At 41.6% G+C, this 23,909-nt stretch overlaps 1 protein-coding gene across 1 annotated transcript in view; it reads right to left on the bottom strand.

Moving 5' to 3' along the window:
- Nucleotides 1–23,909, bottom strand: part of Necab1 (N-terminal EF-hand calcium binding protein 1) — a 139,515-nt gene that overhangs the window by 18,640 nt on the left and 96,966 nt on the right. Inside the window, exons 6-8 of the mRNA XM_057790417.1 lie at nucleotides 16,971–17,107; nucleotides 6,049–6,170; nucleotides 3,428–3,504 (exon numbers count right to left, since the gene is read on the bottom strand). Of these exons, the coding sequence (XP_057646400.1) occupies nucleotides 3,428–3,504; nucleotides 6,049–6,170; nucleotides 16,971–17,107 (336 nt within the window). The remainder of the gene's footprint in view (nucleotides 1–3,427; nucleotides 3,505–6,048; nucleotides 6,171–16,970; nucleotides 17,108–23,909) is intronic.

The following is a 23,909-nucleotide window of genomic DNA, read 5'->3' as shown; positions in this document are numbered from 1 at the left end:
AATACACCGGGGAATGGGCGGTCTTTATCATCACCTTTGTTTCATTTAATATTAAAGATTTTTCTTTTTATTCCCATTCAATTTTTTAAAAGTTGTGTGTGTATGGTGTGTGTGTGTGTGTGTATGTACCATAGTGTATGTGTGGCGGTCAGATGAAAACCTTGAACCTCAGGCTTCATATGTTCTATCTTCTTGAGCTGGAGTCTCTTTATTGCTTGCCACTTTACACAACAGGATAGACGGCTGTGAGCTTCCGAGAATCCTCTGGTCTCTACCTCCCATGTGTCTCTCCAGAGAAGCACAGTATTGTAGATGGGTGCTACTGCACCCAGCTTTTCTGTGACTCTGGGTATTTGAACTGAGGTTCTCTTGCTTGCAGGGCAAACATTTCATACCTGGAGCCATCTCCCCAGCCCTGAAGGTGTTTTGTACGGACTCACTATAGCACGGTCATAACTTCAGTACACCCCTCCATTACTAGTCGTGGAGACTGGAAAGAACAGATCCCGAAAAACTCATAGGAATCTTGAATGTTCTTAACCACCAACCTCTTGAATGGAGTCATGTTTAGTTTACTCTCTAGGGAAGATTATCACAAATATTCAATAGACAAAAAAACCAATCTATGTTCTCAAGTAGACTTTCTTTTAACAGGGCGATCAAATCTAATAAAAACTATAGGGAACAAGGGAGTCAGCAGGGAAACGACATGCACCAAGCCACTGTTTGGCCATTGTGTCATTTTCCTCTGGAAACCTAATTCAGCACAGCACAGAATAAGCCAGACAGGAAAACCTAGCCCACACTGTGCACGCTCATCAGACGGCTCATGCTGAGCGCCACACTGCTGGAGCCCAGGCTGAACACCATCACCCTGTGCTTTCAGCAAGCCTGATGCTGCTCTGCTCTCACAGTGAAAGCCATTTCATGGGGGGGTGGGGGACAAAAGTCCAGGAGAGAAAGGGATGTGACAATACTTTGATTTAAAACAGGTTAGAGAGATGTTACTCAAGTTTAAGCCATTTCAGAAAAAAAAAAGAACTGAATGCATTTCATACACCAGGAGGGGACATTTTCCCTGGCAATGTCACAACTCCTTCACAAAGAGATATTTTGTTCTTTAAAAGAATCTAAACTTACTTATCACAGGAACCCTTATGTTTCCATTGGGTTTTCTTTTCAAAACAGGGTCTCAGATTCCGGCCTTTCAACATCAGAAAGCTAATTTTCATAGACAGTGTTTTTCCTTTAGTCCCAGCTGAAATTCAGGTCTCAGGGAATGAAAGAGGGAAAGTTAATTTGCAACAATCTTACAGTTCTTGTGTTTGCTCCAGGAGGAGCAGACATCAATGAAGACACCCTGGCTAAAAGGCTGGAGTTATCCAGGGTTGCTTCCCTCTGACTCCTCTGCTTGTACAGAGAGAATCTTGTCTTCAGCATCCTTGCCTATCTTCAGGCCTCCAGGTTTCACCTCAGACGGGATAAGTGTAAGACCCAGCCTGTTTGTCTGACCTCATTACTGACATTTAAAGGGGTACTTTTGCCTATTGTACCCTGAAATTGATGAACCTTGAAAGCCTGTTTTTTTCACTGCACCTCAAAGTAGGCTACCACTTGTCTCTCCCACTTCTATGAGACAGTTTGTACGGACTCTGATAGGCTGAAATCCTCAGCCTGTTCCTGGGTTCCCAGCGTACCCACCTGGTGGTGCTGTTAGTTCTACTTCTAATCTTGGAAGCCTTTCATTTCCACTCACTTAGGATGGACCCATCTTGGGCTCTAGTATACAAACTGGAAATTGATGCCATCATTGGGGCTGGCTTCTTCAGCTCTCAGTCTAGTATTTTTATTTTTTAATCTATTTTGATTTAATGCAATTTGTATATTACCACCTGATTTTCTATCAAAACTTCTTATGCTTTTAATTGACTATGTAGAAAAATAATAAATGTGTCTGATTGTTCCCAGGACCAAGTCCAAATCTCTTAATCTGTTACAAATGGCTTTATGATCAGGTAGCAATTCACCATGTAAGCCTAATCCTCAGGGCTTTCCTAAATGAAAGACAAAGCCACTCCACTTCCAGACATTCACTGTCCTCTCCAGTCAACTTTTTCTTTGTTTTCTAAAGCTTTACTTCTTCAGTGTGCTAGCTAGGGGTCAGCATTTACTCCAACATTCACCAACACATTTTCTTTTCCATGAATTCTGCTTCTCGTTGCACTGCAGTGGTCTGAGATTTAGAATGTTCCCCCACTCTAAGAAGCCAGCATGCGATCCTCACAACACCCCTCCTGTCTTCCCACTTTGGAACAGGATGATGAATAGCACATAACAGACTGGAAATTGTTTGAACTCGTTAATTCTAGTGCACATAGCTCAAGAGACGACGGCTCTTGATAGCTAGACACCTGGAGTGACCGTATCCCCCGAGTTCCTGAATTCATGTCTTAGAAGGAATATCTGTTGATTTCATGAGCATTGCCATACCCTTCCAGAAATTTCTTGGTTTTATTAAATTAGCAAGATTTCTATTGCTTGTAATCAAATTCTTAATTGACTTGGCATAAGTTTTAATAAAACTTACACACTTTCTGAATGTGAAATGTTTCCAAGTACCCAGAGCTCATGGAGACCATTCCTTCCGGGAAATGTCTGCACAGTCCAACTTTGGGCACATGTCCAGACCTACTGATCATCAGCTATAAGTCCAGTTCTGACTACCAGTCATTTAAGCAACAAACAACTCTTCCCCTACCCCTCCCTGTTTATTTGTACAATTATACATGGGTTCTTCAAAAGTTAGGTTTTCTGTCAAGCAAAAATATTATTTTTCCAGAAGTCACTGCAAACAAACTTTCTTACTGATTGACAAAGGTCACCTTTACCGTCCAAGCTGTATAAGCATAATGCCAGTATACCGTTAGGACACTTGAGAAAAGCTCAATCGCTCCTAAAAGGTATGATAATTAAGAACATATAATGTAGCTCCAAAGAAGTCTTCTTCATATTCCTTCTCGTCTGCTTACTAGGCAGGTTTAACACTAAAATTATCAGTTAATATGTCAATCTCTAGAAGTTGAGCACAGAATAACCCTTTCCTCTAAATAAATCAGAAGATTCATAAGACCTTACTTGTATCTCTCTGTGAGATGTCATTAATATCATTCAAGTAGAACCTACAAGTTCATTTAATTCTCAGCCCCGTGGGTCTTATTTTAAATGTAACTTTGAGCTTTCGTATTTGCTTTAACAAACAACAGAAAACATGCCCTCGAAGCTACTAACCAGCCATTCAGAGAGCTACATGAATGTTGAGCATTATTCTGTTCACAGGGCAGCCATGGATGGACATCCAGGCAGTGAGGAAGCTGAGGCAGAAGGCCTTGCAAAAGAGGAGGGAGAGAAAAGGAAAAGGAGTACCTACCTTCTTTTCCAGTCTATCAATTAATTTCTGGAGCCTGTTTATCTGGGTCATCCACTGGTTGTCTTCTTCTAACAGTGCTTGGGAGGAAACCACAAAGACAATGTTAGAATTTTAGCAATGCAGAATGCTCAGATATCTCTCCTTCCACCCTGAAGGGAGAATGCAGTGTTGCTGGCTTTTAAACAGATTCCTAAAAATGCATCCATGACTGACATCTAAGTAGCCAATTCACAGAGATGTCTGCACCACTGACTTTTTTCACAAGCCTGTTTTCTTTCTTTTTTTTTAATCATATTTTCTGCACTGGCCTGTGAAGCTCGAGAGAACACATCCTGCTGAGCCAGTTTTTCTTTCCTATAACATAGCTTTCTTTTGAAGCGAAGGAGAGCACTGATTCTTAGCCTGCATATGAGACAGGGGCAGGAACGAACAAAACCAGATCCTTGGTCTGGAGCTGTGATATGAGACAAGTGTAAGGTAAGGTAGCTGTGCTGCCTTCCCACCCACTAACCCGGGACTAGGAACCCCTTAGTCATGGCTATAGGTAGAGTGTGCACACTGGGGCCTGCTGCACTGTATCCACACATATGAAATACACTCATGTATGTATGTGGATGTAGCAGATACTACGTGTGGAAACGTGTAAATGTGTGTAGCTATGTCCTCCAAAGCTCCTTATCTGGGCATGAGCTCCCTCTCTGACTCTACAGCAGGGAGGGGTAGACCAGCAGGACAACTCAAGAGTCAACACATTACGCCACCAAGAGGAGCGAGCAGGTAAACTATCTCCAACCAGTGTTACTAATGTTTTCCCACGGAATAAGAGTGTTCATAGCTGTGGAGAGAAGCCGGAATTTCAGACTCAGGGAGCTTATCCATGAAGAGAAAGCTCAACTGTAAATTCCATTTGACTGCCTCAGCTTCCCAATTTGATGATGTCATCTTTAGGTGTTGCTATTTATTCGTTTATTTGGAAGCCTTGGCAAAGGGGGGAGGGTTTCTTCCAGGACTACCCATGAAGAAATGTACCAACAAATTATAAAGTCAACACAAATATTAACATTGTAGCAAATAAGTGCTATCAGAAATGAGTGTTCAAAGAAAATACTTTAAATGTAGAAAACAATATTCATTTTCAATGTTTAATTCACAAATTAGGCACCATATTCCTAAGCTGGTTTGTTCCCTACAAGGATCTGTAGTTTTGACTATGTCTTCCCACCAAAGCACGAGCCAGGCCTCTACCTCACTTCTAGGGTTCAGTCTGACTCTGACTATTTTCTATATTTCCCCCCAAATGCATCACACTTATATTTTATTTATTGTGTGTACATGTATGTTTGTGTATGTGTGTGTGTGCACAGAAAATTCATGCATTCCATGGCATGTGTGTAACACTCAGCTGACAACCTGTGGAAATTGGCTCAGTCATGGAGTCTGATTTTCTACCATGAGGGTTCTGGGGGTCAAGTTTGGGTGCCAGGCTTGGCAACAAGTTCCTTTACTTGTGGGGATATCTCCCTGGCTCTGCGTTTTCTAAATGGTTAAAATGGAAATCTATGCTTGGCCTTGGGAACCCAGCACTGCTGTTTTTCAGCCATGAGAGCAGTTTGTAGTTTGCTTGCTGATTCCTGCTCTTCCTTTGGCATAGTTCCGATGGAAGCCCCAGGGCGCTGGCGGACTTTGTAGCCTCTTGCTGCAGTGAGGGGCACACTGTCTTTCTCCAAGACTGGTAGGCTTGACATGTGATTTATTTGGCAAATGAAAGTTAGGTGGCAAGAATAACATTATAGTTTCAATCTATTTATATGATTTTGGCCTGGCTGCTTATGCTTCTGACACTTAACAGGAGGCAAAAATGTTCTGGCTGTCATTTATTCTGGAGGAAATCTACCAGGAGCAGAGAACTCAGCCTATAGCCTAGAGCCACATCTGGCTGACACTGTCCAAATCTCCACCAACCACAAACAATGATTTGTAGTTGTAATTATAGAAATTTTTGGTTTCCTTGAAATGGACCAGTAGTTCAGATGACCTTACACAATTATTTCATATTCTGAATGAGCTGGAATAACGGGGAAACACGTGTCCTCTGTGTACGAATCTGGGATAGGATAAGATAGCTATGGCTAACCCTAAAATTTTCCTGGGTGAATTTCAGGGGACCTGGCGAGGGAGAAGGTATTGGGTGGAGGAGCAGTTTCAGAGTTAGGGTACTGCACAGGGTCCGTCTCTTGGGAACTGACTGCTGGAATGTTTTTGTTTGCATCCACCCCCTCAGAGTTCTCCAGACAACCTAGGATCTGATGGGCCGGTCAGTCGGTCGATCACCTCCTCACTTCCTAACATTGACCGGTTCCGATCCACTTGCATTTGGTACAAGGATCGCATTCCGGGCGGTTATTTTTTGTTTGTTTTATTTTTGAGACAGGGTTTCTCTGTGTAACAGCCCTAGCTGTCCTGGAACTAGCTCTTGGAGACCAAGCTGGCCTCGAAATCACAGAGCTCCGCCTGCCTCAGCCTCCCGAGTGCTGGGATTAAAGGTGTGCGCCACCGCTCGGCACAGGCTGCTATTTTTAAATTCTCCACGGGTTGAAGCAGAGCATCGAAGTCTGCCTTACCTGGACTGCTGACGTTGAACTGTGGGCTGTTGGGGGAGAAGCTGTTGTGCCTCTGGACTCGGCGGCTAGATCGCTTTCCGGGCCACTGGATAGACAGAACCTCTGGTTTGGCGGGGCCTTGCCTGAAACACGAGCCAACACGGAACTTTCCTGTCAGACCTTCGGTGTGTTTCTTTTAGGATCAGATGCTAAGGCATCAGCCACCAGGGGTTTCTGGGGTGTTCAGTGGAGATGCTGAGGAAATACTGCGTACAAACATGCTCTGGAGAGCCGATCTGATTGTTACTACACTGTACAGATGCAGGGATGGGAATGTTCTAGACTTTCATTATTCTCAAAATTAAGACCAAGTAAAATTTAATTTGTAACCTAATCCTTTCCATCATTGGCCAAGTCTTTAATAAAAACAAAATTCATGTGTGTGATCTGTTGTGTTTTGCTTAATTTGAGAACAACCATGGAATTTTCTTTGCTTACTGTTTTAAATTTTTGCTCCAATCTACCAACATTTCATATATTTTAAAAGGCCAAATAATCCTAAAGTTCTTTCTTCATCAAATTGAAGCTCCCCCTCCCATGCCTGATGTGCCTCTGCAGTGGATCACACAGGATCTACTCCTCCAAACATCCTTCCCCTGACTCTTGGCTTTATCTCAGGCTTTAGCACCTTCAGGTTCTCCCTGGGAACCTCAGGCCACTCAGGTCATCCAAACAGTCAGGCTAACTGCTAAATGTAACCTCTCCCTCCCTTTCTCCAAGTCCATTCCCCCAGTCTCACTCCCAGTTTTATAGCAAACCACTGGAGGCAGCCTGTCCTTCCTCTCTGGCCCATTACCAGGGCACTAAGCAGATCCTGGTGGAGAAACCTGCTTTCTTCCCTCCTGTAGACACCCTCAGCTCCCCCTCCTATCCCAACCCTGTTCCTAGGAGTCAGCTCTCAATGGTGGAAAAACCTGTTTTCCCCTCCTGTAGAAACCCTCAGCTCTCCCTCCTATCCCAGCCCTGTTCCTAAGAGTCAGCTCTCAATGCTTAGAAACACGTTTTACATGGAATCCTCAGGGGTCACATCTATCAGAATCCCAGATGAAGAGGATCCCGCAAGACTCTTCAAAGCATCAGAGAGAACAATCGAAACCAAGGAACAAAACCCTCATCCAACAAAGACCAGACCAGATATCGGCACCAAGAATTACAATCTTTCCAATCCCAGATGCCAAGATACCAGCACAAAAATTTAGTAACAGCCAGGACACTGTCTCTACTACAACCCAGAAATCTCACAGCAGGCTCTGAGCTTTGCAAAATCACTTAAACACAAGGAAAAGACGTTAAAATAGCCTTTATGAAAATGATAGAGGTCTATAAAGAAGAAATGGATAAATTCCCCAAAGAAATCTATGAAAACACAAGCAAACAGTGGAAGGAAATGAATAAAACAGTTGAAAGCCGAAGAGTGGAAACAGAATCCACAAAGAAAATTCAAATGGAAGGATTCTGGAAGAGAAAAAATTAGGAACTCAAACAGGAACCTTAGAGACAAGCCTCTGCAGCAGAATACAAGGGAGAGATTCTCATGCACTGAGGACACAATGGAAGAAATGGATACTTCTATCAAATAAAATGTTAAATTTAAAATATTTCTGGCACAAAATATACAGAAAATCTTAGACACTATGAAAAGAACAATCCAAAAATAATTGGAATAGAAGAAGAAACCAAGGTTGTAGGCCCAGAAATTAACAAAATCATAGAATTTTTTCCTAAACAATGGAATGTGATGCCCATCAAGACACAAGAAGCACACAGAACACCAAAGAGACTGAACCAGAAAGGACAGTCCACATGACACATGACAATCAAAACACTAAACATACAGTGCAGCACACAACGCCTGTCTGCGCTCTATGTGCTACCATACAGTTTACGAGCTTCGGGCAAGGGGCTGGAGGTAGAAACACACAAAGACTCACACAGAGACAGACAGAGACACAGACCTCTAGTCTCTGGTAAGAAGCCCTTTATTCAATAGCACCACGGAGGCTTATACACCCAACAGTCAGGTGGGCCAACAGGTGAAAACCTTATCCTCTGATCCTCAAGGCCAAGGCAACACGGGCTGGTGAAGCAGAGCTGGTAAACAACTTTGACACAGCTTTTAGCAACTCAAATCAGAAGGAAAGTAAAGATCTCTAGCAGGGAAGAGCAGCTGGAGGCCAGGACTCCAAATGGTCCCAACAATTCAGAGCAAAGGAAAAAATTAAAAGCTGGAAAGGACCATGTAACATACAAAGGCAGATATATTAGAATAACACCTGACTTTAATAGAGACTTTAAAAGCCAGAAGGGCCTGGAAAGATATGCTATAAACTCTAAAGACCACATACTCTAGTCCAGACTACTATATTCAACGAAACATTCAATAACCATAGAGAAAAATAAAAGATTCTATGATAAAACCAAATTTAAGCACTATCTACTACTCCAGCCCTCCAGAAGGTACTAGAAGGTAAATTCCAACCTAAACAGGCCAGTCATACCCAAGAAAAAAAGCAAACAATCCCAGACCACCAAATCAAAAGAAGGGACACAGACACACACAACTGCAAAATAACGGGAATCACCAAACATTTATCATTGATATTTCTCAACATCACTAGTTCCAATTTTCCAATAAAAAGACACAGACGAACAGAATGGATGAAAAACCAGAATCCATCCTTCTGCAGCAACCAAGAAACAAACCTTAAAATCAAGAATGGACACCATCTCTGGGGAAGAGAATGGGAAAAGATATTCCAAGCAGATAGACCTAAGAAGCAAGCTGGTATAATCCTTTTTATCTATTTATCTAAACATTTATAGGACATTCGTTCTGCACAAAAATTGAAAAATACCCAAAATGTGCATGTTTAATCAAAAACCTCTAGTATTTTTCTTTTTCGAGACAAGGTTTCTCTGTAGCTATAGAGTCTGTCCTGGAATTTGCGCTATAGACCAGGCTGACCTCGAACTCACAGAGATCCACCTGCCTCTACCTAATGAGTGCTGGGATTAAGAGCATATGCTGCACCGGGAAAAGATATTCCTAGTAAATCGACCTAAGAAGCAAGCTGGTGTAATCATATCAATATCCAGCAAGACAGACTTCAACCAAAACCAACTGAAAGAGATAAGGAGATTACATACTCTCCAAAGGAAAAATCCACCAAGAGAACATTTCAAATTTTAACATCTGTGCCCCAAATGCAAGGGGCACTCAAGTTAGTAAAAGAAACACTACTGCAGCTACAACCACACACTGACCCTCACATACTGACTTGGGTAACTCCATACCTAACTCACCAACAGACAGGTCATGCAGACAAAACTAAACAGAGATGACAGAGTTAGCTGACTTATAAACCAAATAGACCTATCCGATATTTATAGAACATTCCACTGTGGCAAAAAGAATATAATATACCTTTTTTTCAGCACCTCATGGAACTTTCTCCAAAACTGGTGACATACTTGGGCGCAAAGCACATTTCAACATGTGCAAGAAATGCTTTAAAACTGGGTATCCACAAAACAGAAGCAACAGAAAGCTTACAAACTCATGGAAACTGAACAACTCAGTACTGAATGATAAATGGGTTAGACAGATAATTAATAAAAAGATTTTCTAAAATTAAATGACAAAAATATACATCAAACCCAAATTTATGAGACATAATGAAGGCAGTTCCAAGAGGAAACTCCATACCATGAAAAGCACACATAAAAAATTGCAGATATCGCTTATGGTAACTTAGCAGCACACTTGAAAGCTCTAGAACAAAAGGAAAAAAAATCACAGCCAAAAGGAGTAGAAATAATAAAACTCAGGGCTAAAATAAACTGGAAGCAAGCCACAAACAGAAAAACACAAAGAATCAGTGAAACGGAGTTGGTTCTGAGAAAATCAGTAAGATTGGTATTGTGTGTTGCTTTTACTCTTTGACTTTTTGAGGGGGCCCGCCACCCAGCTCCCAAATAAATCACACATGGAGGCTTATGCTCCCTTAGCTCGGCTTGTTTTTAACCAGCTTTTCTTAAATTATCCCGTCTACCTTTTCACTCTGGGCTTTTGTCTTTCTTCTTACTTTTGGCTTCTTATCTTACTTCTTACTCCTCGGCTGGCTGTGTGGGTATTTGGCCCTTGACGTCCCCCTCTCCTCGTTCATTTGCTCCTCTTTCTCCTCTCAGATTTCTCCTTCTGATTATTCTCTCTGCCTGCCAGCCCCACCTATCTTTGCTCCTGCCTTGCTATTGGCTGTTCAGCTCATCAGGTGTTTTAGACAGGCATAGAAACAGCTTCACAGAGTTTAACAAATACAGCATAAACAAAAGTCACACACCTGAAAATAATATTTCCCCCAAAGATTGGCAAAGCCCTATCCAAATTAACTGAGAGGTAAAAAGAGACTACGCAAATTAACAAAATCAAAAATGAAAAAGAGGACATAATAATAGTCACTAGGAAAATTCAGAGAATCATAAGGACATACTTTAAAAAGCTGTACTTCACAAAATTGAAAAATCTGAAAGAAGTTCATAATTTTCTTGATAGGAATAGGAATATATTATAGCTTCCAGTTTAGTGTTTTTATGGGATTCCTGAAGGTACAAAGAAGTGATTTCTGTTTCTAGTGCCTTCTGGTAGGCTCTTCCCTTTTGTCCAATGTGCTAGTTTTTGTTTTGTTTTATTTTAGTGTATGTGTATGTGTGAGAGAGAGACAGAGACACAGAAAGAGACAGAAACAGAGATGCAGAGAGAGACTGAGAAAGAGAAACAAGAGGGGGTAGGAGATTTCTTTCTTTCCAGTTCCCAGAGTCCTTTGTCCTTTCCAGATGTCCTGGCTTCTCCCATGTTATAATTGCATGCCTTAGTGTTAGATAAAAAAACATTATAGTGAGTTCTTAGTCTAAGCTATCAGGCTGAGAACTCATACTCTTGTTCTGAAAGCTTTTCTTGAATTATTCTTTTGGTAGTTATTCTCCCTTGTTCTTTTTCTGGGATTTCTATTTCACAAAAGAAGATCGTTTAGACTTGTTCTCTAGTTTTCTTCTTATGTTTTTCCTTTCTTGCTACTTTGTAGACATTTTGCTGCAATTTTGTATTAAAATATTCCTCAAAGAATTTCACTTTTATAATAACATGTTTGGGCATACGAGACAAGAGCTCCCTTGTCGGCTGTGGATTCTTTTTCCTTCAGCATCATCTTTACCTTCTGATGGTTTTGGTTCTTTAGATATATTTTCCTGCTCTCTGAATCATTTTGTGATAGCTAAAGAAAACCGATTTTGTGTTAGGGATTCATCTTGGTACTAAGAGCTCTATGTCTCTGACTCCTTGACCCCCCCACAAAAACATAAGGTCATGATGACCTGCTTGCTATGAAATGTCTAACTGCTGATTTTGGATTCTGTAATTTAGCTTATGTGGTTGTTCAAGGACTATTTTGAGGCCACCTTCACCACTTAACTGTTCAGAGCAAAGCAGTTCTTGTGGTTTTGCTTTCAAACTCCTTCCTTTACATCAGGAGGTGATGGTGCATACCTTTAATCTCAGCACTCAGCAGCAGGCAGAGGCAGGTGGTTCTCCAAATTCCAGACCAGCCTGGCCTACAGAGTGAGTTCCAGGACAGTCAGGGCTACACAGAGAAACCCTGTCTTGAGGTCCTTCATTCTCCTGCCTCTGCACCGCTTGTTTCTCGTTGCTTTGGATTAGATACTGTAAGGCCAGCTAGCCGTTTTCATAAGCCTGGCTCGTTGTAATCTGAACTGAGTCTGATGGTCTTTTTCCGGGGCTCTCGCATCCGTAACAATCCTTGCTTCTTCTGCTTTTTGTATCGTGTTTGCTTTGTTCTTTCTGTCGCACCTCCCCTCCCTCCCTTTCCAATCCAGCCGGAGGACTCACAAGGCAGTTTGGCATTTTTGTGTGTGTGTGTGTGTGTGTGTGTGTGTGTGTGCTCTGCACATTAGCCAAGTCACGCCTTCCCATCGGAGTCTTTAAGCCTTTCTTAGGTTTGACGAGGACTCTCTCTTAGGTTAACCAGATCTTTCACTGCAGTGTACCGTAACTGGACACATCGAGCCCTAAGGTCAGTGATCTGGAAACACCGGACACTAAAGGGGTCTTGGACGAGCGGGTCAGGATGAAGGCCTCTGTCTGGCGTCTCATCTTCAGCTTTGTGCCCTGCTCCAATTGTACTTCTAAGATTCTCCAGACTGGGAAGAGTCAGACCCTGAAAGTCCATGGTGGGAATTTCCACAACGCACCAGGCTTCCTTTGACCCCACTGTCAGCTCCACAGGGCTCCGACAACTCTTTAGCACTCCAGGGTTCTTCGGGCTCATTGCTGTGAACACATCTTCCTCTAGCACAGCTTGTGTGAGCTGCTTCCCTGGAGCATTGAAATCACTCGACATTCTTCTTTTCAGATTTATTTCCAGTTTCTAGTTTGGGGCTTGGCTTTAGGGCGCGCTCTTTCTTTTTTACTCTTTCTGGCTATTTTATCCAGACATTCTTAATGTCAATTTGGAAAGTTTAGGTAAAGAACAACAAAAACAAAAATTCACATATATCTAGTCTCCAGAATTCACATACATCTAGTCTTGAATTTCCCCTATGGATCTCCACACAGTGTAAGCCCCATTTCTCCTACGAATCTCCACACAGCATGAGCCCCGTGCTTTGGTGACACAGGCAATCATAAGCCACGGGAGGATTTGTAATCACTTGTCAGTGAAATTAAAGCCTCTTCTTTCTTCTATAACAGACAACTTTCAAAAGGCTAAAGAATGACTTCCAAACCCAGGGGGACTCATTTGTATCCCTGCCTATAGAAGAAATTTGGGAAACAGTTCAAACTTAGAGATTCCATTACACAAAGGAAATCCACGTTTAATTGAACTGTGTTCTGGAAATGCAACTTGTGAAGAGGAGGGTTTATGCCACAGAACAGGGGTCCCCTCGAGGGGAGCTTCCATATCATATAGTAATTATTCTTGCCACTGGCTATTCGGTTCTTTCAACAGGCAGGGAATTAAAGTGACTAGCACTTTGCCAGTTAGCCAGAGCAGACACAAAGATGGCATGAAATGCCATCTGAGGATCTCACCTCTGTGGCATTCCAGCTGTGCATATCCCCTTCTCTGAAATTGCCATTTTCACATGAATGGGCACAGACATTATGCCCAGCCCAGCACATCTGACTCATTATTGAAGGATGAGTGATGCTCTGTGATTCTGCCTGGGGCTGCCAGGAGGAGATGTTCTCTCTTGATTTCCTCCTTCCCAACCAGTCTGTGTCCCTTGGTTTCACAACTATTAAATCCTAAAGTAATGTTGGTGCTGAAGGGGAAGAGAGTTGTTATGACCCAGGGAATGTGAATGAAAATGAAGCATACAACCCTTGACTTTGTAAAGCATCACGGAACCCTCATTTGTGATATTAAAAACTGAGGGGTTTTATAATTTTTTTTTTTGCTTCTCCTCACTCTTTTCTTCTCTCCATCAAATATGTACTATACACAGTTGCAAGATGAATTTTCTTCTCTGTGGTTTCTTTAGATTGCTCTTTTGTAATCATTAACAGCAAACTACTATAGAATTAACTTATAATGCATTTGTCTAGCTTTTAAGATCTTCCAGATAGCACAAGGATTGTCCTCCTCGCTGTCCCTAACGTGCTGCTCTTCTCAAAGGCTCGCTCTCATTCATTCAATTCCCACTCACTCAACCTGTAGGTGGGAGAAATGCAAAGACCCCATGCTCTGGAAATGCAAAGATGGATGGAGAGGATGAGTATGCACAAGGCTGAGTTAAGTGAGAAAAGGCAGCACAACTAGAGTGCTTGGTACGGGATGTGGAGATGGGAGAGCCTGTTCGGCATGAGGCTTTATGGAAAGAGAATCGTGGAGGGAGAAAATAAACTTAGGAAAACTAGTCAGATGACAGGTTATCCAGCTTGGGGTGGGTCAGAGCACAGGAGAGAATATCAACCTGCCTCTTGAAGTCTTTCCAATGATCCAGTTCAAGGATGCTCAACCTAGGAAGCTTTTCCAAGGCTGTTTTAATTGATATTTTGGAACAGGACAGGCTTTGTCTTACTGTCAGTCATTGGTCCTGGTCCTGGGGGTTCTCTGTTCATGCTGGCCTTTGTAGCAACATGTAGGAAAGGAGATGCAACTTCCAGGTTAAGGCTAATGAATGCTTCCTTCTGAGTCACCAGAAACTTCATAATGGGTATAGAGGACACAAGCCTATAGTGGTGTAATTTTCTACTTATTTTAAAAATTAATGTATTCAGAAACCCCTGAGAGTATGGCTTAGTCACATTCCATATCACAGCCTTCTCACAACAACAAAAGACCAGTGGTAGTTCCCATTATTCAAGCCGTTTTGGGCGCTGTAAATCTAGAAGTAAAAGGTTCATTAATCTTTGCTGTCTCCTATTTTCTCTTAAACTCTGAATTACTTTGTTCCTTCTCATTAAACACAGCTGCTTTGCAACTTCTGGTTGCAAGCACAAGTTGAAAGCAGGCCTAAAACCACAAAATTGTTCGTTAAACATTTGCTGTGTGTGTGTGTGTGTGTGTGTGTGTGTGTGTGTTGCTATGTGTGCCCTGTGATTGTAGGCAATAACGATAGGAGGGGGTGGGAATAAAACCCAAAGAATGGAGGCGAAGAGGCTGTGCTGAGGCCTTTCTAAGTCTCTTCAGGTGGCAACTGACTGGTTCTAAGAGGAATGACTTTGAATCCACACGATCCAAACCAAAACAATAAGGATCATCATTTTCTCACCAAGAACATGGAATCAGCTTTATTGTGTCTTAGTACATTCCTTTATCTTCTCGCACTGGAGGAGGTGGTGTGCTGACTTCCTGAAGTGAATTTCTATGCCTTGCTATTTGGTGTGGAATCACTCAACACAGTGAGAAGAAAGTGTGAGTGTGAAGAGAGACCCAGCGAAGGACGCATTCCAATGTTCATCTGCTGTACCCCAAGTCTTTCATCTATCGGCACAGGCTCACTGTATTCTGAAGTTATGATGTGGGAGTCCCCTCTGTGTTCTGTGATTACCATTAATGAATAAAGAAAGTGCCTTGGCCTGTTGATAGGGCAGAACTTAGGTAGGCAGGGAAGACAGAACTGAATGCTGGGAGAAAGAAGGGCAGAGTCAGAGAGACACTATGGAGCTGCCAGAGTCAGACATGCCAGAACTTTGCTGGTAGGCCACAACCTCGTGGTCATACATAGATTAATAGAAATTAGTTAAATTAAGATGTAAGAGTTAGCCAATAAGAAGCTAGAGCTAATAGGCCAAGTAGTGAATTAATTGATACAGTTTCTGTGTGGTTATTTCGGGGCTAAGCTAGCTGGGTGGCCCGAAAGAACCTGTGGCCAGCCTCCTGAAACAAAGCTATAGACTTCCTTTTGCTGGACCTTGGCAGCGCTCATTTATCTATTGATACATGGAAATGTCTTGATAATCATATACCCGTTAATTTGCTTAGAAAAATTGGTCTTACAGAATGAGTTATTACCATCTAGTTCTAAAACCTTACTGCATGGTCCTAAGATGTGCATGTTACAGAAGTCATATTGAGAGGCTTAAAGTTATGTATTAACCAAGGTATGTCAGAAGAACGAGAGTTTGCCCTTGTACATTTTGCAAGGCACCCACAATGTCAATTCAGTAACAAACCCAATGACTTGAATTATTCTGACACCACTTCACAAGACAGGCTCCTTGTCAGCACTATGTTGTTAATTTTCTTATTAGTGGTGCAAACTGGTAGCATCAGCTTTTAAATTGTTCACTATTCTGCATCTTAAAAATAATCCAACCTGTTTAATTAATGCTCAATCATTCCAATATAACCAAGATCACTTGATCTAGTCAGGCCTTTCTTATCATTACCATATTTTCAGGTTATACTGATTTTGAAGACCAGACCATGGCTTTAAATTCCACTCTGCCATATTTAATATTTCACTGTTCAGAAACTCATTGACAAGTTATTTTCCTTTCTCTGCATTTATCTTGTTGTGCCTTACAGTTTAGTTTTAGTAACCATGTTTTATGTATGAAATAGGCTTTAGCCCCTTTAGAAGTAATATTTTGTTAAATATATATTAATATCATCTATATTGCCTTTTAAAAATCTTCTCTATTTACTAAATTCTAAATTCACATTTGTTGCATATAAGACAGACAACACAATAAAAAGTGTTTTTTTTCCAAAGCAGTTTCGCTAGAGAGGTCCTTGGCGTTCATTGCTTTAAAACCTATTAGTTCATGTGATTAGCTTTCTCTAGAATAAGCAGAATAACCCTCGACTGCCTTACCCTAAGTATAGCATCCAAACACTAGGTGAAGCCAGACTAATCCTGCAGAAGACGGTGAGGACGGAATGTCTGAGCCAGAGGTTATTGCGATCTTGGTTCACAGAAGCAACTAAGCAGGCCTCATAGGGGAGGTACAGAGGCTGAAGAGACAATTAGGGAGCTTGCACAGGTCTGCACTAGGACCTCTGCATGTGTCATGGTTACGTAGCTTGGTTCTTGTGGGACTCCTGACAGTGGGTGTGGAGATGTCTCTGACTCCTTTGCCTGCTTTTGGGATCCATTTCCATCGACTGGGTTGCCTTGCCCAGCTTTGATATGAGGGTTTGTTCCTATTTTTATTGTGTCTTGCTATGCTATGTTTAGCTGATATCCATGGGAGACCTGTTCTTTTTTATTCCTATTTTTGAAGAGAAAGGAGGAGTGATTTTGGGGGAGGGAGGAATACTGGGAGGAGTGAAGAGAGGGGAGGCTGCAGTCAAGATGTGATAGATGAGAGAATAATAATGAAGTATAGCATAATCAGAGATAAAGAAAACACTGGTTGCCTTTCTTGGCGGGTTTGCTCCTCAGTCGTTTCCATGGCACATTCCAGAGAGTTCTGGAGAGACTGCAGCTGGTTTAAGGTCTCCTTCAGCAAAAATCGAGTGACAAATTGTTCCAAGTTGGAGGCTTCTTGGTAGTCCTATGGGTTACAAAACAAACATAATTAGAAATTCAGTAGCAATAAATGCTCAGGAACAGATTTTTTTTTCCCACGTACCCACTTTGAGACTAATCCTCGGAAGTGGAGCAGAGAGAGAAAAGAGGTGTTGTGTGGTAGGATTCAGTCCACTGGCCAGAGACTGAATTTGATTATGGACTCTGCTATATCAGTTCTCATTGCATGCGTCACTATGGCATGAGAAGCTTCTGCCAGACACTCACTGTGCCGTGGGCTTGCTTCTTGTCTTCCCTTCTCTGTCATGAGCCAAAATAAATTCCCCCCCCCCTTTCATTTTCTCTGTCAGACAGTTTGGTCACTGTGACATAGAAGTGACTGACTCGGCGAGAAGGGTATTGCTCAGTTCAATCAATGAAAAGATTTACTTGCTTCTATCCCGCAACAAAATGGTATTTCCATGATGGTAAATACAGAGCCAGAGGAAATGGCAGTGCCGAGAAGCCATCATGAGCCATGGCATTCTGGGAAATGAGAAGACGCAGCTGCAAATCAAAGCAGACGAAATAGAGCTAGCCTTTGGGGACCTCACTCTTCTCATGTGCAAATCAGGCTGAGTAACTCTGGCATACACTGCAAACTAAGAAACTCCGTGCTTCTATCAATTCTAAATTATAAAGTATTTGCCGGTGTCCTTCTGATGGAGTTTTTTTTCCCTGTCCACAGAATAACATCATAGAAAATTTCATTTAGCAAAATTTTCAGTCATCGGCCTTTAGAAAAGCTCATTCCTTAGAGTTGAAAACCCGGGAAATTTTCTTATCCACAAGCCTAGCAACTTTACCTAAGAATTCAAAACTGTGGGAAACGGGGACAGGTGGAAATTTTAATTAAAAAAGAATAAAAATAATAAAAAAAATAAACATGAGGGCAGAGTGGTGATTGCACTGTCTTCACTTAATTTTATGAGTTCTTCTATTCTTATGTTGATAAAATAATATTAATTATGTTGATATAATAAATAATTTTATTTATTTGTTTGTTCATTCACTTAAAAAAAAAGAATTCAAAACTGTCCTTAAACTCTACTTAAAAATATTAACCATAAAATACAAAGTCCAATGCTTATTTATGGTAGGTATAAGAATTTTAGATAAATTGAACCGAGTTAAAACACACAAAATCCCTTGATTGATCTCAGAGGTTAATAATTTCTGGCAGCCAAAGCTTCCCAGAATTATTTCTCAGCATTTTCTTTACAACCAAAGACAGCTTTCATTGAGCCTGAGAGTGTTGACAGACAAAGGCTGAGTCTGATTCTCACCCTGTAGTTATCCCCATTTTACCAACACATTTTAAATGAAATTTATTAAGATGAACACAAGGCACAATTGCACAGCCAGAGATTTTGCCAGCTCATCTGCATTGCAGGATAAACTATGACTAATCCCAAACAGGATGGTAACTCCTGTGCCCGCTTGCAGACGGCATTGCACAGCGAGCAGACAGTGCACTCAGTGATCAATGACTACAGTGTTGGCTTTAGTTTTTTCCCATTTAAATGGTAAATATTTGTTACTATGATGTCAGACTAGAAAGGAGATTTTTCCATTGCTTTTTTGATGATAACTTCTTAGATACATGGAATGACACATTACATATACATATACATAGACGTAAACGTATATGACCAAGTTAAATATTCACTTGATATTTAAGTGCCTTGTTTTACAGATAAATGTCTATCCTAAACATTTTATTATGTTGATATTGTGTTTCTATATGTAAAGACTTTAGCCAACTTAGATACTTTAAAAATAATTTTATTTGATAATTTCATACAGCTATGATGCATCTTTGTCAGTTCCAACTTCCCTCACTTATCTGCCGACACGCAATGGGACCAACGAATCTGCTTTCTACTCTCATGCCTTTGAAACACTCCATTGAGTTTAACTAAGCTGGCTTTTGTGTGCAGAGGTATGGGGTTTTTGTTGGATCACGGTCAACTTGCCAGTGGCTGTGCTCTCTGAAGAAAAGTGACTCCCTCTCCTCTACCAAACATTAACTGCTAACATGGTGTCTCTTCCACTAGGGATGGAGCCTTGCATGCTCCTCCCCCACCAAGCAGAATGCGGACACACTGGGTCATGCAGGCACGTGCAGTGATGATAAATCATGAACGCAATGGCCATGCTGTACTGAGAAGATAAAGCTTCAGAGACATTCTCCCTTTTCCTCAGTTCTTACAGTCTTTCTGCCCATCTTCCAGGATGTTCCCTGACCCTTGGGGAGACAGTGCAATATGGATGTTCTGTCTAATTCTGACCAAGAAGTGAGACATTCAAGGAAAATTAAAATTAGCCTGGTTCTTCTGTCTTGGTTCCCCCATAGCAACACAGGTGCTGTCTTATGCTCACTCTTCTAGGCATTCTGGAGGGTTTGTCATAACGTTGATGAAATGCTCTGCCCAGCAGGGAGAGAAAATTGAACAGAAATGTTGAGAGCTTGACATTGAAGAAGATAGAAGGATGGGAATTGAGATGAGGCTTTGGGAGACTAAGAGTTTTTAATCAGTTTCTAAGGTATGAGGAGAATAAATACCTTTTCTTGTTCTTTTTTTTTTTTTTTTTTTGGTTTTTCGAGACAGGGTTTCTCTGTAGCTCTTGTAGACCAGGCTGGCCTCAAACTCCTAGAAATCCGCCTGCCTCTGCCTCCCGAGTGCTGGGATTAAAGGTGTGTGCCACCACCGCCCGGCTCTTTTTCTTTTTTTAAAATGTTTTCTTTATTATTTATTATCTATACAGTATTCTGCCTGCATGTACACCTGCCCACCAGAAGAGGGCATCAGATCTCATTACAAATGGTTGTGAGCCACCATGTGGTTGCTGAGAATTGAACTCAGGACCTTTGGAAGAATCTTAACCTCTGAGCCATCTTTCCAGCCCATAACTTTTCTTCTTTTAAAAAAATTTAAACTATTTTTTGTTAGCATACAAAGTCATGCATTTCATGATGGCATTTTCAGACTCCGTCTTCCGCTGCTATCCTCCTCAGTACCCTCCCTTCTGATTTCATGTCACATAGAATTCTATTATCCTCTCTTTTCCACCTTCTCTTCCGCTCTCTCCTCCATGGTTCCCTTTCTAGTCACACTCACACACACACACACACACACACACACACACACACACAGAGCTAAATCCCATATGCTCTGCATGGGGATATAAATACAGTATTTGACTTAAAATAGGACTACCTGTGACCACTCCTGGGCTTCTACCCAAATGATCCTGAGTTCTGACACGATGCTGCGCTATCGACAATAGTTAGAAAACAGGACGGGATGAGGTGCTCATCGAAAGATGAACGTGTAGAGAATGCAATATACACACACACTGGGATTTCATACAGCCACGAGAAATAAATGGAAAAATAGATGCAGCAGGAGATCATTACTCCACGTGAAAGGAGACTGGATTCTCACATTCCCGTTTATTCTTCCAGGCTGATTTCAGGGCACAGACTTCTCAACCTTTACTGACCTGAAACCATCATTTATTTCCACACAGCCCCTTTCCTTCTCTGTGTTCCTGGAACATCTTTTCTCTACTTGGGGAAGAGGATTTGACATTTCACACTGTAATCGTGGGTCACATCTGTAGGTGTCAAGATTGTATCTTTTTCATCTCTGTTTCCCGAGTGTTCAGAATAGCTCCTGGCCCACACCAGCTGCCCCCAAAGTGATTAAAGAGTGTGAGGAACAGGACACCACAGAAGACATGGGGGCAGGAGTCTGAGCCCTGGGTGCTCACGACACGTGCAGTCACCCGCTGCCCTGTGTGTAGCTCTTACAGTCTGTGCATGCCGCTGCCTGCTTTGCCTGGCTGTGCGGTTCTGCTACAAAGGGGACAGAGCTTTGCTCTCAGCAGACTGTTTGTCCTCATTTCATTTTCTTGGACCATTTGTTAGTCTTGTCTCTTTTCTTCCCACTGGACCCGTGCTCTGAGATGGCAGACCCAGGTGGCACAGATCCAGTCTCCTTCCCTGCTCCCCCCACACGCAGATGTTCCTTTGGAAGGCAGTGGCAGAGAAGCAGATGGAAAATTAAATAGACAGCAAGCTGGGAAATGTCAAAGCCTGGCCCTTTTATCCTCAACAAATGAATTGATGGAGAAGTACAAAGAGCGATCTTGCGTTCCCGTCTCCCCGGAACACGGCTGTGTTGGTATTTGACGCATGCTCATTTGAGCAAAGCCCAGTGCTTAGGAACATGGAGGGAAGAACTTCCAAGAATCTAGAAAGCATTGGCTAGCAAATGCATGGATGGTGCTGGGTGTTTAGATTCTTCTTTTCCAGACATTGTTCAGTCTTCCTTTCTATTAGGAAGGTGATGGAGAAACGAGAGCTGGCACTATTTCTCAGATCCAAATGATGTTTACTCAACTCATTGGTAATCGAACCATTAGGTGGAAATTATTAGCCATATGCCCTTAATATTTTCATTTTTTACTTTGGAAAGTCAAAACGCCAGCATCTCAGCCTCAACTCTAGATATTTTTTTTGTTGTTTGTTTATTTAATATTTTGTGAATCTGAAACAGGGCTTGCTTTCATTCAAGTAAAAAAGCCCCACACTTGATGCTAACTTGAAAATTGTGCTTCTCAGGGAACTGTCTGTACATCTTAATTGCATTTCTCTGCAAGTGAGCACAGTACATCTGCATGTTAGAAGAGTAGAGAGCTTGGTTATTAACCCAATATAAGTCATCTCAGTTAATCAGGACGTGAGAGCATCAGGTTTGCTTGTTCGTCTTTGCTGTATGGGAGATGGAATCAAGTCAGTGAAACCCAGTCACAACGTCTCCTCGCTGGGGACATCAGACGCTGCCACAGTTGGCAGGGCTACTGCTTCTGTCTGCCTGAAACTTTCTCTGGTGTGAGATGTCATTCCAAATATTATTCAATCTTCCTGTCTATTAGAAAGGTTAAGAAGAAATGAAAGCTGACACTGTTTCTCAGATCCAAATAATGCTTACCAAAGTCATTGATAAAGGACACATACATTGAATTTTGAAGTGGAAATTGCTAGTCATCCATATGCCTTTGGAGGGAGGAAAGGGAAGTGAGAAATGATGTCATTATATTATAACCTCAATAATAAAATTAAAATTTCTGAAAAAGCCTCTGACGATGTCCACATGAGTGCTCTTCTGTGCTTGGGCCATTTGGCAGGTGTGAGAACTTGCAGCATTCTCATGACTCTTAAGGAGAGTTATCACCAAGCTGCTGGAGGGGTCAAATGAAGAAAGTCATGTGAATGCATAGTACGTTTTCTAACTCAGAGATTTTGATAAATGTTTGTTATCTCTAGGAATGTCATGAGGGAGGATGCCATGAATTATAATCAGTATCTCAAAATAAAAAAGACCTAAATTTATCTGCCACAATAATATAATATACCAGAAAATATTTACCCAAGATAAACGCACAGTTGGCATTTGATGGGCAGTGGGTTCCCTACATAAATTACATTTTTAGAAATATTTATGCCCATATTTTCATTTAAAAACTTTTATTTTCAAAAATCTTTTGAGATATAATTATTTCATTTCCTCCTCCCCTCTCCTCCCTCCCAAACCTAGAATTTATCCCTCTTGCTTTCTTTCAAATTCATGGCCTTTTTCAATTGATTGTTTTTGCACACACACATGCATGCACGCACACTTCCAAATAAGCCTATTCAGTTTGCATAGTATTAGTTTACTATCACTTGCACGTATGTTTTCAGGACTGCACGTGTATTTCTTTACTGTGTGTGCTTTCTCTAAGATACAGGCACTTCATGTACAGTTGTGGTGCTGTGTTTAAGTTATGATTCATGTAATTGCCTTGAGGAAGATGAAGCTCAAAGTGTAGCACTTTGCAACAGGGCCAGAGTCTTACACCCTCGATTTGCTTCTCACTAAGGACGGGGCACAACTGACCAGTCTAGCCATCCTTCTAGTATTTCCTTTTGCTTCCTCTGAACATCGCCTAAGAAATTGAGGAGGATACCAGAAAATGGAAGGATCTCCCTTGCTCTTGGATAGGGAGGATCAACATAGTAAAAATGGCAATTCTACCAAGGGCAATTTATAGATTCAATGCAATCCCCATCAAAATCCCTCTGAACATCGCCTTACTTCCTTCCAACAAATGCCTCATCATCCGGGATCTTTCCACAATTCCTTTCTGTCTCTGAAGTTACTGTTTTCTTCATTTCTTTCCAGATTGTTAGATGTGCAGTTAAACTTTTTTTCCTGCCTTGGTAAGCCTGTGTGGGTCTAACTCTCAGCATCTAGGCTGTCACCTGCTCAGTATCACAGGAGTGTAAACAGCAGAGCAAATGACTGTGAGAACTGGGGACCAAGGGGAATCTAAGTTAGGAGAAATAAAAACAAATAACAGTATGTAACACCCGAATGTGAAAGAGGGAAAGAGAAATACTTGAGCAATGAGAAGTAGCCAAGAAAAGGAACAAAGGGTTAGGAGTGGAAGAGACTAATCAGGAAGGCAGAGCATAGTCAGCCTACTGACAATGTAATTCAGAAGAAGAAAGTCTGAATCTTCCAGAGGAATGGAGCTCCATGATCGAGTATTTAAGAACACATCCCTGAAATAAAAGATATTTCCTATTAAATACCTGCATGCTTCAAGTAAGGGCTATCAGTTTAAAACAGCACAGTATTTGACTTGAAAGGACAAAGCAAAAATCAGGTGTGGAGGTGCATACCATTGAGGCTGAGGCAGGAGGATAGTGAGTTCTCAGACAGACTTGACCACAT

The sequence above is a fragment of the Chionomys nivalis genome, chromosome 16 (assembly GCF_950005125.1).
Source record: "Chionomys nivalis chromosome 16, mChiNiv1.1, whole genome shotgun sequence".
Lineage (NCBI taxonomy): Eukaryota > Metazoa > Chordata > Mammalia > Rodentia > Cricetidae > Chionomys > Chionomys nivalis.
This window is presented reverse-complemented; position numbering and strand designations above follow the sequence as displayed.